The 22595-nt window shown below is 52.6% G+C and overlaps 1 protein-coding gene across 4 annotated transcripts; it reads left to right on the forward strand.

Annotated features, from left to right (window-relative positions):
* Positions 1-9423: 9423 nt before the first annotated feature.
* On the forward strand, positions 9424-22153 carry LOC110543890 (zinc finger protein 431-like). Of its 4 annotated transcripts, none has more exons than XM_060375889.1 (4): positions 9424-9762; positions 17768-18055; positions 18640-18700; positions 19932-22153. In XM_060375889.1, exons 2-4 carry the CDS (start codon positions 17893-17895, stop codon positions 20866-20868), a joined length of 1161 nt encoding a protein of 386 aa, XP_060231872.1. In that variant the 5' UTR covers positions 9424-9762; positions 17768-17892; the 3' UTR covers positions 20869-22153. The 4 variants fall into 4 exon arrangements, with proteins under 4 accessions (XP_060231872.1, XP_060231873.1, XP_060231874.1 ...); XM_060375890.1 differs by having other exon boundaries at positions 17822-18055; XM_060375891.1 differs by having other exon boundaries at positions 17929-18055.
* The last annotated feature ends 442 nt before the right edge of the window (positions 22154-22595 follow it).

Here is a 22595-nt window from a genome sequence, read left to right on the forward strand (position 1 = left end):
TGTATTTATTGTGTTAGATCACACAGTATTGTATTGCATTGTGTAGTATCTTATTGTCCTGTAGAGCATTGCATTGCATAGTATCGTGTTGCGTTGTGTAGTATTGTATTGTATAGTACAGTATTATACTGTATTTATTGTGTTAGATCATACAGTATTGTATTGCGTTGTGTAGTATCTTATTGTCCTGTAGAGCTTTGCGTTGCATAGTATCGTGTTGCGTTGTGTAGTATTGTATTGCGTTGTGTAGTATCTTATTGTCCTGTAGAGCTTTGCGTTGCATAGGATCGTGTTGCGTTGTGTAGTATTGTATTGCATTGTATCGTGTTGTATAGTATAGTATTGTTTTGTATTGTACAGTATTGTGTTTCTTTTTCTTTCTTTTTTCTTTCTTTTTTCCTTTCCTGTCCTTTTTTCCTCTCCCTTTTCCTTTTTCCTTTCCTTTTTTCTTTCCTTTTTCCTTTCCTTTTTTCCCTTTTCCTTTCCCTTTTCCTTTCCCTTTTCCTTTCCCTTTTCCTTTCCTTTCCTTTCCTTTCCTTCCCTTCCCTTCCCTTCCCTTCCCTTCCCTTCCCTTCCTTTCCCTTCCCTTCCCTTCCCTTCCTTTCCTTTTCTTCCCTTCCCTTCCTTTCTCTTTCCTTTTCTTGAGATAGGGTTGTCCTCTGTGTAGCCTTTGCTGTCCCCTTTCCTTTTTCCTTTCCTTTCCTTTCCTTTTTCCTTTCCTTTCCTTTCCTTTTTCCTTTCCTTTCCTTTCCTTTTTTTCTTTCCTTTTTCCTTTCCTTTTTTCTTTCCTTTTTCCCTTTTCCTTTCCCTTTTCCTTTCCTTTCCTTTCCTTCTTTTCTTTTCTTCCCTTCCCTTCCTTTCTCTTTCCTTTTCTTGAGATAGGGTTGTCCTCTGTGTAGCCTTTGCTGTCCCCTTTCCTTTTTCCTTTCCTTTCCTTTCCTTTTTCCTTTCCTTTTTCCTTTCCTTTTTTCTTTTCTTTTTCCCTTTTCCTTTCCTTTTTCCTTTCCTTTCCTTCTTTTCTTTTCTTTCCTTCCCTTCCTTTCTCTTTCCTTTTCTTGAGATAGGGTTGTCCTCTGTGTAGCCTTTGCTGTCCCCTTTCCTTTTTCCTTTCCTTTCCTTTCCTTTCCTTTTTTCTTTCCTTTTTCCTTTCCTTTTTCCTTTTTCCTTTCCTTTCCTTTCCTTTCCTTTCCTTTCCTTTTTTCTTTCCTTTTTCCTTTCCTTTCCTTTCCTTTTTCCTTTCCTTTCCTTTCCTTTTTCCTTTCCTTTCCTTTTTTCTTTCCTTTTTCCTTTCCTTTTTTCTTTCCTTTTCCCCTTTTCCTTTCCCTTTTCCTTTCCTTTCCTTCTTTTCTTTTCTTCCCTTCCCTTCCTTTCTCTTTCCTTTTCTTGAGATAGGGTTGTCCTCTGTGTAGCCTTTGCTGTCCCCTTTCCTTTTTCCTTTCCTTTCCTTTCCTTTTTTCTTTCCTTTTTCCTTTCATTTTTTCTTTCCTTTTCCCCTTTTCCTTTCCCTTTTCCTTTCCTTTCCTTCTTTTCTTTTCTTCCCTTCCCTTCCTTTCTCTTTCCTTTTCTTGAGATAGGGTTGTCCTCTGTGTAGCCTTTGCTGTCCCCTTTCCTTTTTCCTTTCCTTTCCTTTCCTTTTTCCTTTCCTTTTTTCTTTCCTTTTTCCTTTCCTTTTTCCTTTCCTTTTCCCCTTTTCCTTTCCCTTTTCCTTTCCTTTCCTTCTTTTCTTTTCTTCCCTTCCCTTCCTTTCTCTTTCCTTTTCTTGAGATAGGGTTGTCCTCTGTGTAGCCTTTGCTGTCCCCTTTCCTTTTTCCTTTCCTTTCCTTTCCTTTTTCCTTTCCTTTCCTTTCCTTTTTTCTTTCCTTTTTCCTTTCCTTTTTTCTTTCCTTTTTCCCTTTTCCTTTCCCTTTTCCTTTCCTTTCCTTCTTTTCTTTTCTTCCCTTCCCTTCCTTTCTCTTTCCTTTTCTTGAGATAGGGTTGTCTTCTGTGTAGCCTTTGCTGTCCCCTTTCCTTTTTCCTTTCCTTTCCTTTCCTTTCCTTTCCTTTCCTTTCCTTTCCTTTCCTTTCCTTTCCTTTCCTTTCTTTTTTCCTTTCCTTTCCTTTTCTTCCCTTCCCTTCCTTTCTCTTTCCTTTTCTTGAGATAGGGTTGTCCTCTGTGTAGCCTTTGCTGTCCCCTTTCCTTTTTCCTTTCCTTTCCTTTTTCCTTTCCTTTCCTTTCCTTTTTCCTTTCCTTTTTTCTTTCCTTTTTCCCTTTTCCTTTCCCTTTTCCTTTCCTTTCCTTCTTTTCTCTTCTTCCCTTCCCTTCCTTTCTCTTTCCTTTTCTTGAGATAGGGTTGTCCTCTGTGTAGCCTTTGCTGTCCCCTTTCCTTTTTCCTTTCCTTTCCTTTCCTTTTTTCTTTCCTTTTTCCTTTCCTTTTTTCTTTTCTTTTTCCCTTTTCCTTTCCCTTTTCCTTTCCTTTCCTTCTTTTCTTTTCTTCCCTTCCCTTCCTTTCTCTTTCCTTTTCTTGAGATAGGGTTGTCCTCTGTGTAGCCTTTGCTGTCCCCTTTCCTTTTTCCTTTCCTTTCCTTTCCTTTCCTTTCCTTTTTCCTTTCCTTTTTTCCCTTTTCCTTTCCCTTTTCCTTTCCTTTTTCCTTTTCTTTCCTTTTCTTCCCTTCCCTTCCTTTCTCTTTCCTTTTCTTGAGATAGGGTTGTCCTCTGTGTAGCCTTTGCTGTCCTCTTTCCTTTTTCCTTTCCTTTTCTTTCCTTTCCTTTCCTTTTTCCTTTCCTTTCCTTTTCTTCCCTTCCCTTCCTTTCTCTTTCCTTTTCTTGAGATAGGGTTGTCCTCTGTGTAGCCTTTGCTGTCCCCTTTCCTTTTTCCTTTCCTTTCCTTTCCTTTTTCCTTTCCTTTCCTTTCCTTTTTTCTTTCCTTTTTCCTTTCCTTTTTTCTTTTCTTTTTCCCTTTTCCTTTCCCTTTTCCTTTCCTTTCCTTTCCTTCTTTTCTTTTCTTTCCTTCCCTTCCTTTCTCTTTCTTTTTCTTGAGATAGGGTTGTCCTCTGTGTAGCCTTTGCTGTCCCCTTTCCTTTTTCCTTTCCTTTCCTTTCCTTTCCTTTCCTTTTTTCTTTCCTTTTTCCTTTCCTTTTTTCTTTCCTTTTTCCCTTTTCCTTTCCCTTTTCCTTTCCTTTCCTTTCCTTCTTTTCTTTTCTTCCCTTCCCTTCCTTTCTCTTTCTTTTTCTTGAGATAGGGTTGTCCTCTGTGTAGCCTTTGCTGTCCCCTTTCCTTTTTCCTTTCCTTTCCTTTCCTTTTTTCTTTCCTTTTTCCTTTCCTTTTTTCTTTTCTTTTTCCCTTTTCCTTTCCCTTTTCCTTTCCTTTCCTTCTTTTCTTTTCTTCCCTTCCCTTCCTTTCTCTTTCCTTTTCTTGAGATAGGGTTGTCCTCTGTGTAGCCTTTGCTGTCCCCTTTCCTTTTTCCTTTCCTTTCCTTTCCTTTCCTTTTTCCTTTCCTTTTTTCCCTTTTCCTTTCCCTTTTCCTTTCCTTTTTCCTTTTCTTTCCTTTTCTTCCCTTCCCTTCCTTTCTCTTTCCTTTTCTTGAGATAGGGTTGTCCTCTGTGTAGCCTTTGCTGTCCTCTTTCCTTTTTCCTTTCCTTTTCTTTCCTTTCCTTTCCTTTTTCCTTTCCTTTCCTTTTCTTCCTTCCCTTCCTTTCTCTTTCCTTTTCTTGAGATAGGGTTGTCCTCTGTGTAGCCTTTGCTGTCCCCTTTCCTTTTTCCTTTCCTTTCCTTTCCTTTTTTCTTTCCTTTTTCCTTTCCTTTTTTTCTTTTCTTTTTCCCTTTTCCTTTCCCTTTTCCTTTCCTTTCCTTTCCTTTCCTTCTTTTCTTTTCTTCCCTTCCCTTCCTTTCTCTTTCTTTTTCTTGAGATAGGGTTGTCCTCTGTGTAGCCTTTGCTGTCCCCTTTCCTTTTTCCTTTCCTTTCCTTTCCTTTCCTTTTTTCTTTCCTTTTTCCTTTCCTTTTTTCTTTCCTTTTTCCCTTTTCCTTTCCCTTTTCCTTTCCTTTCCTTTCCTTCTTTTCTTTTCTTCCTTCCCTTCCTTTCTCTTTCTTTTTCTTGAGATAGGGTTGTCCTCTGTGTAGCCTTTGCTGTCCCCTTTCCTTTTTCCTTTCCTTTCCTTTCCTTTCCTTTCCTTTCCTTTCCTTTCCTTTCCTTTCCTTTCCTTTCCTTTCCTTTCCTTTCCTTTCCTTTTTCCTTTCCTTTCCTTTTTCCTTTCCTTTCCTTTCCTTTCCTTTCCTTTCCTTTCCTTTCCTTTTTTCTTTCCTTTTTCCTTTCCTTTTTTTCTTTTCTTTTTCCCTTTTCCTTTCCCTTTTCCTTTCCTTTCCTTCTTTTCTTTTCTTTCCTTCCCTTCCTTTCTCTTTCTTTTTCTTGAGATAGGGTTGTCCTCTGTGTAGCCTTTGCTGTCTCCTTTCCTTTTTCCTTTCCTTTCCTTTCCTTTCCTTTCCTTTTTTCTTTCCTTTTTCCTTTCCTTTTTCTTTTCTTTTTCCCTTTTCCTTTCCCTTTTCCTTTCCTTTCCTTCTTTTCTTTTCTTCCCTTCCCTTCCTTTCTCTTTCCTTTTCTTGAGATAGGGTTGTCCTCTGTGTAGCCTTTGCTGTCCCCTTTCCTTTTTCTTTTCCTTTCCTTTCCTTTTTCCTTTCCTTTCCTTTCCTTTCCTTTCCTTTCCTTTTTTCTTTCCTTTTTCCTTTCCTTTTTTCTTTCCTTTTTCCTTTCCTTTGCTTGAGATCGGGTTGTCCTCTGCGTAGCCTTGGCTGTCGCAGGCTCGATCTGGGGGGCTCGGGACCCTCTCAGAGCCGCCGGTCACGCCGCTGTACGCAGCCTGCTCTTTGAGGCCAACCCGCAGCCATCTTGGCGTCCGGCACCCATGGTGTGTCTACGGTGAAAGGAAGTGGGCAAGCTTGAACTTCTCCCCCTGCTCTCGGTGTCCCCGGTCCGACCAGTCTCGGGATGCAGAGGTCAAGGACCATTCAGTAAACCAACCTGACTGAGACGGGGGTCCGAGCGGTTCACGTGGCTGTTCTTCTTCCTCTTCCTCTTCCTCCTCTTCTTCTTCTTCTTCTCTTCTACTTCTTCCTCTTCCTCTTCTTCTTCCTCTTCCTCTTCTTTTTCTTCTTCTCTTCTACTTCCTCTTCTTCTTCTTTCTTCTTCCTCTTCTTTTCTTCTTCTTCCTCTTCTTTTCTTCTTCTTCTTTTCTTCTCTTCTTCCTCTTCTTTTCTTCTTCTTCTCTTCTACTTCCTCTTCTCTTCTACTTCCTCTTCTTCCTCTTCTTCTTCTTGTTCTTCTTTCCTCCTCCTCTTCTTCTTTATTTCTTCTTCTCTTCTTCCTCTTCTTCTTTTCTTCTTCTTCTACTTCCTCTTCTTCCTCCTCTTCTTCCTCTTCTTCTTCCTGTTCTTCTTTCCTCCTCTTCTTCTTCTTTTCTTCTTCTTCTCTTCTACTTCTTCTTCTTCTTCCTCTTCTTCCTCTTCTTCTTTCTTCTTCCTTCTTTTTCCTCTTCTTCCTTCTTCTTTTTTCTCCTCTTCTTTTCTTCTTCTCTTCTACTTCTTCTTCTTTTTCTTCTTCCTTCTTCTTTCTTCTTCCTCTTCTTTCTTCTTCCTCTTCTTCTTCCTCTTCTCTTTCTTCCTTCTTCTTCCTCTTCTTCCTCTTCTGCTTTTTTCTTCTTCCTCTTCTGCTTCTTTCTTCTTCCTCCTCTTATTCCTTCTTCTCCTTCCTCTTCTTCTTTCTTCTCTTCTTCTTCCTTCTTCTTCCGCTTTTTCTTCTTCCTCTTCTTCCTCTTTTTCTTTTTCCTCTTCTTTCTTCTTTTTCTTCCTTCTTCTTCTTCTTCCCTTTCTTCTTCCTTCTTCTTCTTCTTCCCCTTCTTCTTCTTCTCCTTCTTCTTCTTCTCCTTCTTTAGAATCATTTCAGTTTATTTAAGTTGTCAGGTAGCGTATGAAGCCAGCCTACAAGGGGACGTTTCCCGGGTAACCCGAGGCGCGCCCTCTCCATGCTCCCATCTGCCTTTGCACCAATCTCAGGAGAAACAAACCCTAACGCCGTGCCCCCCCCTTTGCCACCCTTTGTCGCCCTCGGCCACCGTCCACATTTGTCTCCACAGCTTCAGGGCCACCTCCCCTCCCCCGCCGCTCCTCTGCAGGGGGCGCGGCCTCCCTCCCGACCTTCTGTCCCTCCGGCTGAACCTCTCTGCCCTTAAGGTCTGATCTGCCCCGAGGGAGGAGATAAAGTCGGTCCTGAAGACACCATTCGGAGGAGAGAGGATGTAGGTCGTGTGGCAGCCATTTTACAAAATGGCCGTCCTGCCTGTGGGGGTGTCAGCCATTTTGCAAAATGGCCGTTCTACATGCAGGGGGCAGCCATTTTACAAAATGGCCGTCCTGCGTGCAGGGGATCAGCCATTTTACAAAATGGCCGTCCTGCGTGGGGGTTGTCAGCCATTTTACAAGATGGCCGTCCAACGTGCAGGGGGCAGCCATTTTACAAGATGGCCATCCAGCATGGGGGTGTCAGCCATTTTACAGGATGGCCGTCCTGCCTGTGAAGGCTGCCATTTTACAAAATGGACGTCTTGTGTGCAGGGGGTCAGCCATTTTACAAAATGGCCATCCAGAATGGGGGTGTCAGCCATTTTACAAGATGGCTGTCCTGCCTGTGGGGGCAGCCATTTTACAAGATGGCTGCCCTAAGGATTCCAGCAGCCCGGGCGTCGTGACCAATGGGCAGCGGGTACAGCTGATGATGTCACTGGTTGCCAGGCGGCCCAGAGGCAGGATAACAACCTTAGCAATGGCCGGAGGACCCAGGAAAGCGGATTCCACCGGCCTGGGCGGCGCGACCAATGGGCTGCGGGTACAGCTGATGACGTCACTGGTTGCTACGCCACCTAGAGGCAGCATAACAGCAATAGAGATGGAAATTGACCCAGGGGAGAGGATTCCAGCGGTCTGGGCGGAGTGACCAATGAGCAGCGGGTACAGCTAATGACGTCACTGGTTGCCAGGCGGCCCAGAGGCAGCATAACTGTCATAGCAATGGCAGGAGACCCAGGGAATAGAATTCCAGCAGCCTGGGCGGTGGGGCCAATGGGAGGCGGGTACCGCTGATGACGTCACTGGTTGCCAGGCGGCCCAGAGGCAGGATAACAGCCCTAGCAATGGCGGGAGGACCCAGGAAAGAGGGTTCCAGCGGCCTGGGCGGTGGGACCAATGGACAACGGGTACCGCTGATGACGTCACTGGCTGCTAGGCGGCCCAGAGGCAGGATAACAGCCATAGAGATGGCGGGAGGACCCAGGAAAGAGGATTCCAGCGGCCTAGGCGGCGTGACCAATGGACAATGGGTACCGCTGATGACGTCACTGGTTGCTAAGCAAACTAGAGGCATAGGATTCCAGCAGCCTGGGCGGCGTGACCAATGGGCAGCGGGTAAAGCTGATGACGTCACTGGTTGCCAGGCGGCCCAGAGGCTGGATAACAGCCATAGAGATGGCGGGACACCCCAGGGAAGAGGATTCCAGCAGCCTGGGCGGCGCGACCAATGGGCAGCGGGTATCGCTGATGACGTCACTGGTCGCTAAGCGGCCCAGAGGAATAGGATTCCAGCAGCCTGGGCTGCCCGGCCAATGGGCTGCGGCTACCGCTGGTGACGTCACTGGTTGCTAAGCGGCCCAGAGGCAGGCTACCAGCCCTAGCAATGGCGGGAGGACCCAGGAAAGCGGATTCCAGCGGCCTGGGCGGTGGGACCAATGCAATGGTTGCCACGGCAGCAGCTTTAGGGGATCAATAACGGTCCTGCCTGGCCGTTTCTCCTCTCCCCAGACCGAGCGATCAAGGATAATAGATCAAGAAGAGAAATCACAGCAAAGCCAAAATACTGGTCCTTACTCTGGGCCAATTAATAGGAGTACAATCAGGGGGAGGACCGTGGGAGGACTCTTCCTTCATCTGCATTTTCTGCTCTTGTTTGGTTTTGTTTCCTTTGACTCCGGGTAGCCCTGGGTAGCCCTGGCTGTCCCGGGCTCGCTCTGTAGACCAGGCTGGCCTTGAACTCACGGAGATCCGCCTGCCTCCGCCTCCCGAGGGCTGGGATGGCAGCCTGGGCCCCCACCCCCCAGCTGACCTGGCCTTTGAGGGGCCCAGAGCCATCTCTAAGCTCAGGCTCCTCCTGATGCGTCCTGATGGCGGCCTGGGCCCATCAGGGACACTGGAGATGGGGTCGCTCCTGCTCTCTCTCTGTCTGTCCTCCCTGTGGCCATGGAGGCTCTTCGTTGGTCGGTTTTAATTGCTCCTGACCTCCGGCCTCCTGCCCTGAGCGGCTGTTGGCTTCTTCAGCTTCCCCTTTGCGGACAGACGGGCCTGGCTGGACAGGCTGGACCAGGGCCTGCTGGGCCCTTCTCACACATCCTCCTCCTGCATCCCCAGAGGGAGCCAGGCCACCCGCTCTGCCCATCTCTTCCCCTTTAGGGACGGGCCTGGCTGGACAGGCTGGACCAGGGCCTGCTGGGCCCTTCTCACACATCCTCCTCCTGCATCCCCAGAGGGAGCCAGGCCACCCGCTCTGCCCATCTCTTCCCCTCTGTGGACGGGCCTGGCTGGACAGGCTGGACCAGGGCCTGCTGGGCCCTTCTCACACATCCTCCTCCTGCATCCCCAGAGGGAGCCAGGCCACCCGCTCTGCCCATCTCTTCCCCTTTGCAGACAGACGGGCCTGGCTGGACAGGCTGGACCAGGGCCTGCTGGGCCCTTCTCACACATCCTCCTCCTGCATCCCCAGAGGGAGCCAGGCCACCCGCTCTGCCCATCTCTTCCCCTCTGTGGACAGGCCTGGCTGGACAGGCTGGACCAGGGCCTGCTGGGCCCTTCTCACACATCCTCCTCCTGCATCCCCAGAGGGAGCCAGGCCACCCGCTCTGCCCATGTGCAGATCCCTCCCTAGCACAGCTCTGTCTTGGGTTTTCTGTTTCTCTGTTTTCTGGCTCCCAGCAATGCCCCGGAAGGATGTGTGTGTGTCCTCCCTCCCCTGCTCTTCTCCCAGGGTCGCCTTGTTCCCAAGCAGGTGAAAAGCAGCTGCAATTTACAAGACTCCAGCGTGAAGCCCCAGAGGGGGAAAAAAGAAGGAAAATCTCGTTTTGTTTCCTAAAGTCTCTCTTTTACTGTTCCTGTTCTTGGCATCCTTCCTCCGAGGGGACAGATTTGTTCCCTCCAGTGAGAGCTGAATTAGGGGCTGTGGGAGAAAGAGGAGGAGGAGGGGGAGGGGGAGGAGGAGGAGGAGGAGGAAGAGGAGGAGAAAGAAGAGGGGGGATGAGGGTGAGGAGGGAGAGGAGGAGAAGGAGGAGAAGGAGGAGAAGGAGGAGGAGGAGGGGAGGGGGAGGGGAGGAGGAGGAGGGGGATGGGGAGGGGGACGGGAGGAGGGGGAGGGGGAGGGGAGGAGGGGGAGGAGCAGCCTCCCGAGTGCTGGCAGACAGCAGGATCAGCTCCTGGAGCACTCGCCCAGGCCCGGTGACCCACAAATGCCTGCCGATCTGCAAATGCAAATCCCGGAAGGCCAGCCTGGCCCGGGGACCGCCAGGACCGTCCCCTCGGGGACAGGCCGCCACCCGCCCTCCTGTCGCTCAGCGCTCGCTGGCCAATCAGGACGTCGGGGCGCCCTGCAGCCAGCGCGGGAGGAGGAGGGATCTTCCGGGCTCCGGGGTCCTGTCGGGGTGCCGTGCCCTGAGCTCCGCCGCTGGCTCCCGGGAGCGGAGTCCGGCCGGGCGACATGGTGAGTGTGGCAGGGGCTGGGCCTCCCCGGGCCGGGTGGGGACTGGAGGGGGATGCCGCCCCTCAGGGCGTCCCCTGCTGGCCCAGCCCGTCCCTGGCTGGGACTTCACTGTGCATTTGCACGGAGCTGCCAGGGGAGCTCTCATCCCCCTGCCTCAGCGGGTGTCGTCTGGGAGGCTCCTGCGGGCCCAGGCCCCCGCCCTGGAGGCTTCCCCCTCCTGCCCTCCGCCCCGAGAGCGACTTCTCCATCCGCTCGCCCCTTCCTGTCCTTCCTGAGCCCTGGCTGGCCCGGCTCCCCCTCCATCCCGCTCCTCTCTCTGCCTCAGACCGACCCCAGCCATCAGCTCCCAACTCCTGGCTCCTCCTCAGCCTCTGCCTCAGTTGGTCTTCACCCACAATCTCTCTCTCTCTCTCTCTCTCTCTCTCTCTCTCTCTCTCTCTCTCTGTGTGTGTGTGTGTGTCTACTCTCTCTCTCTCTCTCTCTGCAACCCTGATCTCTCTTTCTCTCTTTCTCTGCAACACAGATCTGTGTGTGTGTGTGTCTACTCTCTCTCTCTCTCTCTCTCTCTCTGCAACCCTGATCTCTTTCTCTTTCTCTCTCTGCAACACAGATATCTCTGTGTGTGTGTGTTTGTGTGTGTGTGTCTACTCTCTCTCTGTCTCTGCAACCCTGGTCTCTCTTTCTCTCTCTCTCTGCAACACAGATATCTCTCTCTGTGTGTGTGTGTGTGTGTCTACTCTCTCTCTCTCTGCAACCCTGATCTCTCTTTCTCTCGCTCTCTCTGCAACACAGATCTCTCTCTCTCTCTCTCTCTCTCCTTTCTCTTCCTCTTCCTCTCTCCACGTTGCCCCTTAGGGGCCTTCCCTTTCCCCTCTCTTCTCTTGAGAGCTGGGCGCATCCTGTGCTGTCACCTCCTCTCCTCCTCCTGTCACCTCCTCTCTCGCTCGCTTTCACACATGGCTGCTTCCTCCCAGGAACCAGCTCGGCCTCCACTGTCCGGAGGCAAAGCCGGGCACCTCCGCGCCTGGACCTCGGCCTTCCTCTCCCTGACGCTTGCTCTACCCCAGGCTGGCCTTGAACTCGGATCTGCCTGTCTCCCGGGTTGACGGATGTCCGTGTCCTGGAGAGGTCTTTGGGAGTGCTCCCTTGCCAGGGCGGCCGTGCTGGGCGGCCTGGGCTGGGGCCTCCTGTGAGTTCTGGCCTGGGCGGGTCCCATGGAGGGGTGAGACCCGTTCGGGGGTCATTTTGTGGGGGCGGGAAACGGCACCCCCAAACCAAGCTGTGAGGTAAAAGGGGGAGCGGAGGCTGGGAAGGATTTGCCCACGTTCAGGAGCTGGAAGGTCAGACCCGGGAGCATTTGGCTCAGGGAGGACCGGGCCTCTGAGATGCTGCAGTCGGAGGAGGAGGAGGAGGGGGAGGAGGAAGAGAAGGAGGAGGAGGGGGAGAAAGAAAGGGAGGAGAAGAAGGAGGAGGAGGAGGGGGAGGAGGAAGAGAAGGAGGAGGAGGGGGAGTAGGAAGAGGAGGAAAGGGGGAAGAGAAGGAGGAGGAGGAGGAAGGGAAGAAGAGAAGGAGGAAGAGGAGGAGGAGGAGAAAGAAAAGGAGGAGAAGAAGGAGGAGGGGGAGGAGGAGGAAGAGGAGGAGAAGAAGGCAGAGGAGAAGGAGGAAGGAGAAGGAATAGAAGGCAGAGGAGGAGGAGGAGAAGACGGAAGAGGGGGAGGAGGAAAAGGAGGAGAAGGAGGGGAAGAAGGAAGAGGGGGAGGAGGAGAAAGAGGAGGAAGAAGGAGAAGGAGCAGGGGAGGAGGAGAAGGGGGAAGAGGAGAAGAAGGAAAAGGAGGAGGAGGATAAGGGGGAGGAGGAGGAGGAAGGAGGGAGAGAAGGAAGAGGAGGAGGAGGAGGAGAGGGAGGAGGAGGAGAAGGAAGAAGAGGCGAAGGAGGAGAAGTAGGAAGAGAAGGAAGAAGAGGAGGAGAAGGAGGATTAGGAGGAGGAGGAGGAGGAGAAGGCAGAGGAGGAGCAGGAGGAGGAGGAGCAGGAAAGGGTCTTTCCAGGCCCCTAGCTGCAGGCTCAGCCCTGTCCCTGAGCTGGCATCGAGGGCTGGCGAGCTGTGGTCTCCTCACAGCTAGGGTCAGGGAGCGTGCTGGCCAGTCGCTGTAAGATCCCACACAGTCGCCGTGTGTATCCTGGGACCTGACCCCTGCAGAAGCTTTTCCGTTTCCCGAGGTCCCGCTTATTCATTGTCGCCCTCAGAGCCTGGGCGGTCGGTGTTCTTCTGCTCAGGAAGTTGGCTCCCGTGCCAGGAGCTCAAGGCTCTTCCCCACTTCTTCTTCTTCTACCGGGTTAATGTGTCTGGTTTGATGCTGAGGTCCTTGACCCCCTTGGACCCTGGTTCTGTGCAGGGTGATGACTATGGATCTATTTGCATGTTCCTCCACGTAGACATCCAGTTGGACCAGCGTTTGTGGAAGACTCGGTCTTTCTTCCATTGAGTGGTTTTGGCTTCTTTGTCAAAAAATCAAGTATCCGGAGTTGTGTGGGTTTATTTCTGGGTCTTCTGTTGGGTTCCATTGATCCTCCATCCTGTTTCTGTGCCAGGACCATGCGGTCTCTGTTACTGTTGCTCTAGTCCAGCTTGAGGTCAGGGATGGAGACACGATCCTCCAGGCGATCTGTTGTGGCACAGGATGCTCCGCTGTGTAAATGTTCCGCGTTTCCTTCATCCATCCGTTCTCCAGCTGAGGGACATCCGGGTCGTTCCCGGGTCCTGGCTGGTGTGGATAAAGCTGCTGTGAACATAGCCCAGTCATGTGTGCTCCTGGGGCGGGATGGGTCACCTTTGGGACGTCTGCCCAGGCGGGGGGAAGCTGGGTCTCGGGGTCAGTCTATGGCCGGGTTCGGTGACTTCCGTCGTGGCTGTAGCAGCTTGCACAGCCAGCAGCCCTGGAGGCCTGTTGCCCTGCCTCCACCTCCTGGCCAGCCTAGCTGCCACCTCTGTTACTGTCCTCAGCCCTCCTGACGTGTGCAAGACGGGATCAAAAGGTAGTTTTGATCCGCCATCTTGATGGCCAAGGCTGGTGAGCATTTCTTTATATATTTTTTTAATTTTTATTTTTATTAATTACACTTTAGTCGCTTTGTATTCCCCCCCATGAACTCCCTCCTCCTCCCCTCCCAGTCCCTCCCTCCTTCCCCCTTCTTCACACATGCTCCTCCCCAAGTCCACTGATAGGGAAGATCCTCCTCTCCTTCCTTCTGATCTTAGTCTATCAGGTCTCTTCAGGAGTGGCTGCATTGTCCTCTTCTGTGGCCTGGTAAGGTGCTCCCCCTCAGGGGAGGTGATCAAAGAGCAGGCCAGTCAGTTCATGTCAGAGACAGTCCCTGTCCCCATTACTATGGGACCCACTTGGACACTGAGCTGCCATGGGCTACGTCTGCGCAGGGGTTCTAGGTTATCTCCATGCCTGGTCCTTGGTTGGAGTGTGAGTCTCAGGGAAGACCCCTGTGTTCAATTTTGGATCTGTTGCTCTCCTCGTGGAGCTCCTGTCCTCTCCAGGGCTTTCCATCTCCCCCTTCTTTCGTCTGATTCCCTGCAGGTAAATGGCGGGAACCGGAAAAGATCATCCTGAGCGAGGAACAGAAAGACACACGGGGTACATACTCCCTCATGAGCGGATGTTAGACACATAATACAGGATAAACCGCCTAAAATCTGCCAACTTAAGGAAGCTAATGGGGAAGGAGGACTCTGGCTCAGGTGCTCAGTCCCCACTCAGAAAGGCAAAGAGGATGGACATCAGGAGAGGGAGAAGACAGGGGACAGGACGGGAGCCGGCCACAGAGGGCCTCTGAAAGGCTCTACCCTGCAGGGTGTCAGAGCATCGGTGAGCATCTCTTCACGAGCTCCTCGGCCATTTAAGATTCCTCTGTGGAGAATTCTCACCCCATTGGCTAACTGGCTCTTCTGTTTTGTGGAACATCCAGCTTCTGGAGGGCTTTGTTCGTGTTGGGCCTCTGTCAGATGCGGGTTTGCTGAGAGGCTTTTTCCCGTCCCTTGGACTGACTCTTTGGCCCGTTGATTGGGTTTTCGCCTCCCAGCATCCTGTCGGCTTGGTGAGGTCCAGTTGTGGGTGGCGTCTGGACCATCACTTGTCTCCCGGGCCAGCACTCAGCGCTGTTCTCCTCTCTCTCTGCTATCAGGTCCAGGCGTCTGCTTTCAGCCTGAGGTCTCTGACCCACTTGGACCTGAGCTTCGGTGCCGAGTGAGGCATTTGGATCCGTTTGTACTCGTCTACAGGCAGAGACCTGTAGACAGTCCAGCCAGCTCGGCTTGTTCAAAGTGCTGCCTTTTGTGTGTTTGTTTCCAGTTGTGCATCTCTGCATCCTCTGTCCAACATCTAAAGTCCATTTGTGGTTGGAATGATACCCAGGTCTTCGGTTCGATTCCATCGATCCTCGTGTCTGTCTCCATGCCAATATCTGCAGTTGTTTTATGGTTCCGGCTTGTTTTAGCTCTCCTGGGTTTTGTTTGACTCCACAGGGAGCTGGGAATTGCCCTTTGAAGGCCTGTAAAATCTTCTTCAGGAATTTTGATAGAGGACATGAGGAATCTGTCGGTGGCTTTTGGCAGGGTGGACATTTTTACTGCCTCAATCTTACCAATCCGTGAGCACAGAGGGACCCGTCAATCTTCTGACATCTTCAGTCTCCTTGTCAATAGGTGTTGGAGGCTGGGGGGAGAGGAGGTCGGGGAGATGTGATCTCAGGGATCCGCAGGAGGCAGGGGCAGGGGCCAGGGAAAGCCGCCTCTGTTGCTCTAGTCTGGTGCCAGGGCCGGTGATGAAGAGTGGGTGTGAGGGAACAGGTCCGTGGACAGCCCAGCTGGTCTCAGGGAAGGCTGAGCAGGGCCTGTCTGCCCAGCTGGGACAAAGAGATGAGGCTGGAAAGGAAGTGCCCCTCTCCCAGTCCACTGATGGGAAGGACATTTCCCCTTCCCTCCTCCCCTTCCCTCCTCCCCCGGCCTATCAGGTCTCATCAGGCCTGGCTGCATTGTCCTCCTCTGTGGCCTGGCAGGGCTGCTCCCCCTCAGGGGGAGGCGATCAAAGAGCCAGACACTGAGTTCATGTAGAGACAGTTCCTGTTCCCCTTACTGGGGAGCCACGTGGACACCGAGCTGCCATGGGTTACGTCTGTGCTGGGTTCTAGGTTATCTCCATGCGTGGTCCTTGACTGTCTCATCCGTCTCCTCAGGCCTCTCTGGGCCCAGGGTTTTTGTTTTTGTTTTTGTTTTTTGTTTTTTGTTTTTGGCTCTGTTGCTCTGCTTGGGAAGCTTTCGTTTCCATCCAAAAAAAAAAAAAAAATGAGGGACTGTGATCTGAACCAACAAACCAAGTAAAGCCATTTGTCAGCCGGGAGGCTCTCGGTTCGAGGAGTCAACCACAGCAGAGGCAGAACGAAAATAGTTTGAAAAAATTCATTTTGGTGCTTTTGGAGGAATGTAGAGACGCCAGGACCTCAGATGGAGGAAGTCATGGAAATCCATGCGTGAAGCTTACTCGGATGTTCTTGTAGGTCCCAGATGACCGGAGAGGCGAGAGTGATGCAGACGGCAGAAGCCAAGGCCATAGGATTTTTGTGGAAAACACCCAGCACAAAAATAAAAATTTAGCTAGAGGTCACGGGTGTGGATTTTGAGCCAAAAGTCTTCCTTGCTCTGTCCACCCAATGAGGACTTGAGTAAAATTTAAATTGAGCAGAATGTAACAGCAAAGGGCTGATTTCTCACGTGGGATATTGAATCCGTTGGATGCTGGGGTTCAGGATGGAGGGGGGAAAAAAGGGCCAAAGGTGGGTCAGACATAAATGCAGAGCCTGTGGCTGTGGGGGACGATGGCGCTGGGTGGGTGGGGGTGGCTGTCGCGTGCTGACACCGAGGCACGAGTCCTCGGGGAGGGAGGCTGGTCTCCAGCAGAGAGAAGGCCCTGGCTCTGCATCCAAAGCCTGGGAAGGGGCCCAGAGGGCAGTGCTCCCCCCTGCTAAGCTCTTCAGCCCATGGAAGGAGCGGGCGAGCTGGCTCTTAGGCCCCGGGTGTCCATGGGGACCTTCCATGGAACCTGGTCCAAGTGTGCCCAGGCCTGGCAGGGTCCCCCGGGATGTGCCCGTTCTGGAAGCAGGAAAGATGCAATGTTGAAGGATGTAGATTCTTCCCCCCCCCCCGTGGCTTCGGGCCAGCCCTGGTCCAGCCATGTGTGTCTGGCAGAGTCGGCTGTGAGCGCGCATCAGCATGAGGCTGTGAGGATGAAGGCTGAGATGCGTCTGGAGGCCACGAGAGGCTGAGATGCTCAGCTACGAGAGCCCTGGGGTGGGGAGCTGCCTGGGAGGAGGGGAGGGAAGTAACCAAACCCAGAGATGCCTGGCAAGTCCCAGCCCAGCCCTGTGGAACCTCTGTCCTCTGAGACAGAGCTGCAGGATTTGGGGACGGCCCTGCCGGGTTCCTCGCCTTGGTCCAACCTGCCCTCCCTGTGCGCAGAGTCCTCCCTGGTAGAACGGGACGGGGCATTCTGTGCCCTCGTGTGTTGGGATTTGACAGGACGTGGCGGTCCTGAGATTGTGGTCCAGCGTCAGGAAAGGATTGGGACATCTGCACAGCGTGTGACGGTTCGGGTCATCGGGCTTAGACTGAGCGCATGTTCGTCGTGGGATGACCATGAGCCCATGGTGACCAGGGTCAGAGTGTTGCTGGTTGGATCAAAAGCTCCCACGCGGGAGGATGACTCCGAACCCTCGTCTCTCCTTGGTGGAGCTGGGGGAAGCTTTGGTAGGAGGAACCTGTCTGGATTCCTTCCTGGGGGATGGGATTTGAGCATCCGTGGACTCGACCCATCTCCTGTCCTTTCCGTCCACCCTGGGGTCGTTCATCCTCTGTCCCCTGACTCCAGGCCGTCACCGTCATAGACTCCAGCACCACATGCCAGAAGCTGGACCAGAAGCAATCGCTGCCTAGCGCTGACCTGTTGGGCTAGCCTGGAGTCTTCACACGTTCGATTCTGTTCTCTGCGCCTTTGGACCCAAAGACAAGGCGACTCGGGGTAGCCCCGGCTACCCTGAAAACTGGAGTTCGGACAAGCCTGGACCTCTGAGGCCCAGCTCGCTCTGGCTGCAGAGGGCCGGGATCAAGTGTGGCCCAGCATGCCTGGCCTCTGCTGTTTCTGTGTATTGGCTTTGGGGCCTGGCACGTGGGTTTCTGTAAAACATGTCAAGCACATGCTCTTGACCTGATCTTCATCCTCGTCCAACTCCTGAGTTCTGAGGCTTGGCAGAGGGTGAATTGTGCTGCTCGGGACGTCCTGTGTCCGTGACGTTGATACTGAGAGGTCTGAGTGGTCAGATGGCAGGTGTGACATTCTCCCGACCCGTTGTGTGTGTTGTGAGTATTTTTGCCTGTGCACCTCGTGGGTGCGTGGCCTCCACAGCAGCCAGAACTCCTGAGCTTGGAGTAGTGGATGGTCGTGAGCCTCCATGTCAGGGCCGACCACGGAGCCCAGTTATTGGCCAGAGCAGAGAGAGCTCCTCCCTGCTGCTCCTCTCCTGCCTCCTGTCGCTCATTCACCATCCACGGTTCCACCCGCTGGTGCTCTCATCCGCCCATGAGGACGGCGAGTCCCGAACTCTTCGTAAACACCTCTGGGCTCTGTCTGTCTGTCTGGTCCCTCTGACTGACGGTTTGCAGGAGGCACAGGGTGGTGACACGCACCTCTGGGCCACTGAAACTCATGGCGTAGACCAGGCTGGCCTCCAGCCCAGTGAGCTACCCCTTGCCTCTGCCTCCTGGTGATAGGACTAAGGGCAGGAGCCAGAACCCCTGGCTCCTCCCTCATTCTTGGTCGTTAATGATTGTCCATATGATTTCTCTGATGTGTGTGCAGCCCTGTTCACTTCTCTGCTCCTCTCTCTCTCTCTCTCTCTCTCTCTCTCTCTCTCTCTCTCTCTGTTGGTTGTCATCTCTCTCGCAAGGCCGTGTCGTCTTCCAAGGGTGCAGAGATGACACAGGCGAACCTCCCCATCCAGGTTCCTCCTGAAATGACTCAGTGATCACGGTAGCACTCCTGTGTCAGGAGAGAAGTCGGGGGAGCACTCTCATGCTTTCTGTTACACACGTGTTTGGGATGTTTCAGAGCGGAATGACCTATGACGACCTGCACGTGAGCTTCACGCGGGAAGAGTGGGCCCTGCTGGATCCTTCCCAGAAGAGTCTCTACAAAGATGTGATGGTGGAGACCTACAGCAACCTGGTTGTTGTAGGTAAGACCGTGAGTTTTTGTTCACTTTTAAAAAGCAAAGGTTCAACCGTTGATGATGATGATGATGATGATGATGAAGGATGATGATGAAGGATGATGATGATGATGGAGGATGATGATGATGGAGTATGATGATGATGATGGTGGTGATGATGATGATGATGATGATGTGGATGATTATGATGATGGAGGATGATGATGGATGATGATGTGGATGATGATGATGATGGATGATGATGGTGATGATGATGGTGATGATGATGATGATGGATGATGATGATGATGGATGATGATGTGGATGATGATGATGATGATGGAGGATGATGATGATGATGGATGGTGATGAATGATGATGATGGAGGATGATGATGGATGGTGATGATGGTGATGATGATGGATGATGATGATGAATGATGATGATGGAGGATGATGATGATGATGATGACGATGTTCTGTTATTTCAGTTGAGATCAAGGATTAACGTCTGAATAAATCAGGCGTGTTTCAAGGGTTCCCTGCAGACAGTACCTTAAATTTTGCCCAACGTCCAATGACATAACAAGCGTTTCCTCATGCGTCTTTCAGGCTACAACTGGGAAGAGGATGTGATTGAATACCGCTGCCCACGTCCTAGAAGACACGTGAGGTAAATTTCACGTGCAAGCTGGTCCGGAGATCCCTCGGCAGAAGTTTTCATACATCCCGGTTCTTGGCTTCAGGGCACGCCTCTAAGAATGAGGAGGAGGGAGCAATGCCTTGACCGACATCACCACGTTTGAATCCTAGCCAGGTTACACCAATCCGTTTTGCCTCGTGCCTCAATGGCTGTGGCAGAAAGCATCCGTCACTTAATAGGTGATAGTGAGACGTCCAACATCTCTCGAGTTAGGACATCCCCTCCTCTCTCCCGGGACGGTTAGAAGCCACTCAGCAGTCCCCACTTGGGGCAGACTTCCCGAAGGCGACACAGGCTCAGGGTCGCTCCACCATCCGTGATCAGATGATTCATTAGAAGGTGGAGGGAAATCCAGTGGCCCGCCAATAGGACCCTGGATTCTAATCCGACCTCGCCACGCCTGCTCCTCTGGGTAACTCCTTTCCGGACCATCCCCGACATGCGTCCGACAGAAAGCATGACACCATCAGCGCACACCCCCGTGCAGTCATCGGTTATCAATAACGGGTTGGTGGTAGGGTCGTGTCCCATTCAGAAAGCCTATGCCCTTGCCAAAGACTCGCACTAAGGTCATCAATCGGTTTTTCCACCTCGTCGGGAGCACCTCCACAAGAATCGCCCCGCAGACAAATCCCTGCGGGTACCGGGCGTGTGGGGATGCTTCCCTTGGGTCCTGGTTCGTTCTAGAATCGTACCATGACATGGGAAAATTTACCAGTGTGGCGAGGGTGGTAGAGCCGAGCTTCTCCCTTTCTCTTCAAGTACGTGACAAACCCGAGATAGGGGGGAAAAAAAAGATGTTGCAAGTGAATCAGGTCACAGACTCTCTCACCGTCACGGTTACCATCCTCGGTGGCTCGAAGCGTCCGTGATGAAAGGAGAACCTCAAACCCCAAGGTCCAGTTCCTCCCTGCGGTCAGAGGAGTTTTACAGAATCAGTTCACGCACGTAAAGAAGCCCACCAAGGGGCTGGAGAGATGGCCCAGGGGTTAAGAGCACTGTCTGCTCTTCCAAAGGACCCAGGTTCAACTCCCAGCACCCACATGGCAGCTCACAGCTGTCGGAAACTCCAGTTCCGGGGACCTGACACCTTGGTGCCAATGCACGTAAAATAAAATTCAATAAGTTATTTAAAAAAACACAAAAACTCACCAACAGAAGGAAAGTGGTAGCGCTTACCCGGGTACCCCTTCTCTTTCAGGCGCCTCGAAAGAGCACGCAGCCCCGGAGAGGAACCCCACGAACATCACTGGCTCGAGGAAGCCCGGAGCCACCAACGGCCTCGAACCCGGACCCGGAGACGCTGGACACGCCGAGGGGAGAAGCCCTACAAGTGCAAGGAGTGCGAAAAGGCCTACGCGTGCGCCAGCAGCCTCCGGAGGCACGAGAAGGCCCACGCCGGAGAGAAGCCCTACGAGTGTTCCCAGTGCGGGAAGACCTTCCTGTACCACAGCATCCTCCAGATGCACCAGAAGACGCACACCGGGGAGAGGCCCTACATGTGCAGCGAGTGTGGCAAGGCCTTCGCCTTCCGGAGCCACCTCCGGAGTCACAGGAGGACCCACGACGGGGCCAGGCCCTACCGGTGCGACCAGTGCGGGAAACTCTTCACGTGCAACAGCAGCCTGCAGAGGCACAAGAGGACGCACACCGGGGAGAGGCCCTACGGGTGCCAGCACTGTGGCAAGGCCTTCGTGTACCAGCGTCACCTCCTGATCCACCAGAGGACCCACACCGGGGAGCGGCCCTACCGGTGCGGCGAGTGCGGGAGAGCCTTCGCCTGCCACAGCAGCTTCCGCAGGCACAAGAGGACCCACACCGGGGAGAGGCCCTACGGGTGCCACTACTGCGGCAGGGGCTTTGCCCGGCTGGGCAGCCTCCGGATCCACAGGAGGATCCACACCGGGGAGAAGCCCTACCAGTGTGACCTCTGCGACAAGGCCTTCGCCAGGCAGGGCAGCCTCCTCCTGCACAGCAGGACGCACTCGGGAGAGAGGCCCTACAGGTGTGACCAGTGCGACAAAGCCTTCGTGGGCCACGGGAGCCTCCTGTGCCACAAAAGGATCCACGCCGGGGAAAGGCCCCTGGGGTGTAACTCGTGGGATGAGGACCCCGTGACCCAGTCATCAGACACATAAGTGGAGAAAGAGAGAGAGAGAGAGAGAGAGAGAGAGAGAGAGAGAGAGATGCCCCTTGAGTTTAACCAGTATGGTAAGATAAGAGAAGACGCGGTGGAGAGAAGACATTGTGAATGTAACCAGCGTGGTAAGGCCCTTGCGCATCCACCAAGCCACGGAAGGAAACCACGCCGGAGGGGAGACCCTGGGAATGTATCCAAGATGGCAGAAACACAGTCTTCTCGTTTTCATCCATCTGGTAGAGGCGCTGTTCTGGCCCAAGCGCAGGACACACTCGGGAGAGAGAGAGACCCTACGGGTGTGACCAGTGCCACAAAGCCTTCGTAGGCCACGGGAGCCTCCTGTGCCACAAAAGGATCCACGCCGGGGAAAGGCCCCTTGGGTATAACTCGTGGGATGAGGACCCCGTGACCCAGTCGTCAGACACATGAGAGAAGACACGGTGGAGAGAGAGAGAGAGAGAGGGAGAGAGAGACGCCCCTTGAATGTAACCAGCATGGTAAGGCCCTTGTGTATCATGATGATCCACCAAGCCACGGAAGGAAACCACGGAGAGGGGAGACCCTGGGAATGTATCCAAGATGGCAGATGCAGTCTTCTTGTTTTTATCCACGTGGTAGAGGCGCTGTTTCGGCCTAAAGGGATACCACCAGTCTCTACCCGATACCAATGGCTTTCTAGAACGCCCTTTCCCAGCAGATCGATCAGGGCCACGGTTGGGACTGTGACCCCAACCTGCTCTCGTGTGGGGAAGCCGAGTGAGTGCAGAAGACGGGGGTGGGGGGGCAGGAAAACGCTTCGGCTGGGCAGGAGGAGGGTCATCGGCTCAACTTTTCAAGACGGTGATTAGTTCTAGGGGAGGCAGGCGAGGGTCTTGCAAAGGGCAGCCCCCATAGGGGCCAGATTCGTGCGAGCAGAGTGCACCCAAGGGCGTAGCTAGCGAAACCGAGTCGCGACCCTCTTGACACTCTTGGAACATCCGGAGCTGGGGTCAGCCGGACCCTCTGGCAGGGTCTGCTGGTGGAAGGCCGTAGCCGTGTCTCAAAGCAGATGTCGACAATCCAGGCCTTCGACAATGTGACTTCGTAGTATAAGCAATCAAATTCTTATTATCTAGCAAGATAGCTCGGCGCGCTATGGCTGTGTGTGTGTTCCTTGACGTCACACGGTTCTCTAAGTGTCCACTAGTTATGCTTTTGGCGCCTCAACTTGACTTCTCCGGGAGATAGAGAGAGATGCTAGACGATGTAATAACAATGATATTTATTAAAAAAAATTTTTTTTTTTGTGATGTGTGTGTGTCTGTGTGTGTCAAGGTGGTTTTGGATTTACAAGCCATGACAGATGCGTGGAAACGGGGAGACAGTTTTTGTGGTGAGGTATCTCCTTAAAGGGCCATATCTATGGGGGGTTGGCCGCTTTGGCCAAGTCTGCGGTGGTCAAAGTCAGGCGGCCATTGTTGTGTACCAAAGATATATCCTGCTTTGCCAACCTCACCGATATATCCCGCTTTGCCAATCTCACCGATGCTCGATCAGTCAAATATCACGTCCGTTCCCGTTGTGAACGTCACCTAGGGATGGTTCAGATAATGAATCCCGTTTGCAGACGAGAGCGATGCATTGCCACGCTTCATTTGGAACGGGCGGGTTCATTCCTAGGAGCAGACGCTCGCTCGTAACCCTTCCCGGAGTCACGAGTGGGTGGCCGGAGGGTGGTCTCAGTGG

The sequence above is a fragment of the Meriones unguiculatus genome, assembly GCF_030254825.1.
Source record: "Meriones unguiculatus strain TT.TT164.6M chromosome 13 unlocalized genomic scaffold, Bangor_MerUng_6.1 Chr13_unordered_Contig_2907, whole genome shotgun sequence".
Classification (NCBI taxonomy): domain Eukaryota; kingdom Metazoa; phylum Chordata; class Mammalia; order Rodentia; family Muridae; genus Meriones; species Meriones unguiculatus.

Bases quoted from the DNA above. Each gene is read 5' to 3' on its own strand.
- LOC110543890 (XM_060375889.1), top strand. From the start codon at position 17,893: ATGCTTTCTGTTACACACGTGTTTGGGATGTTTCAGAGCGGAATGACC. The intron at 18,056-18,639 runs GTAAGACCGTGA...TGCGTCTTTCAG, and splicing joins CAGCAACCTGGTTGTTGTAG to GCTACAACTGGGAAGAGGAT. The intron at 18,701-19,931 runs GTAAATTTCACG...CTTCTCTTTCAG, and splicing joins CGTCCTAGAAGACACGTGAG to GCGCCTCGAAAGAGCACGCA.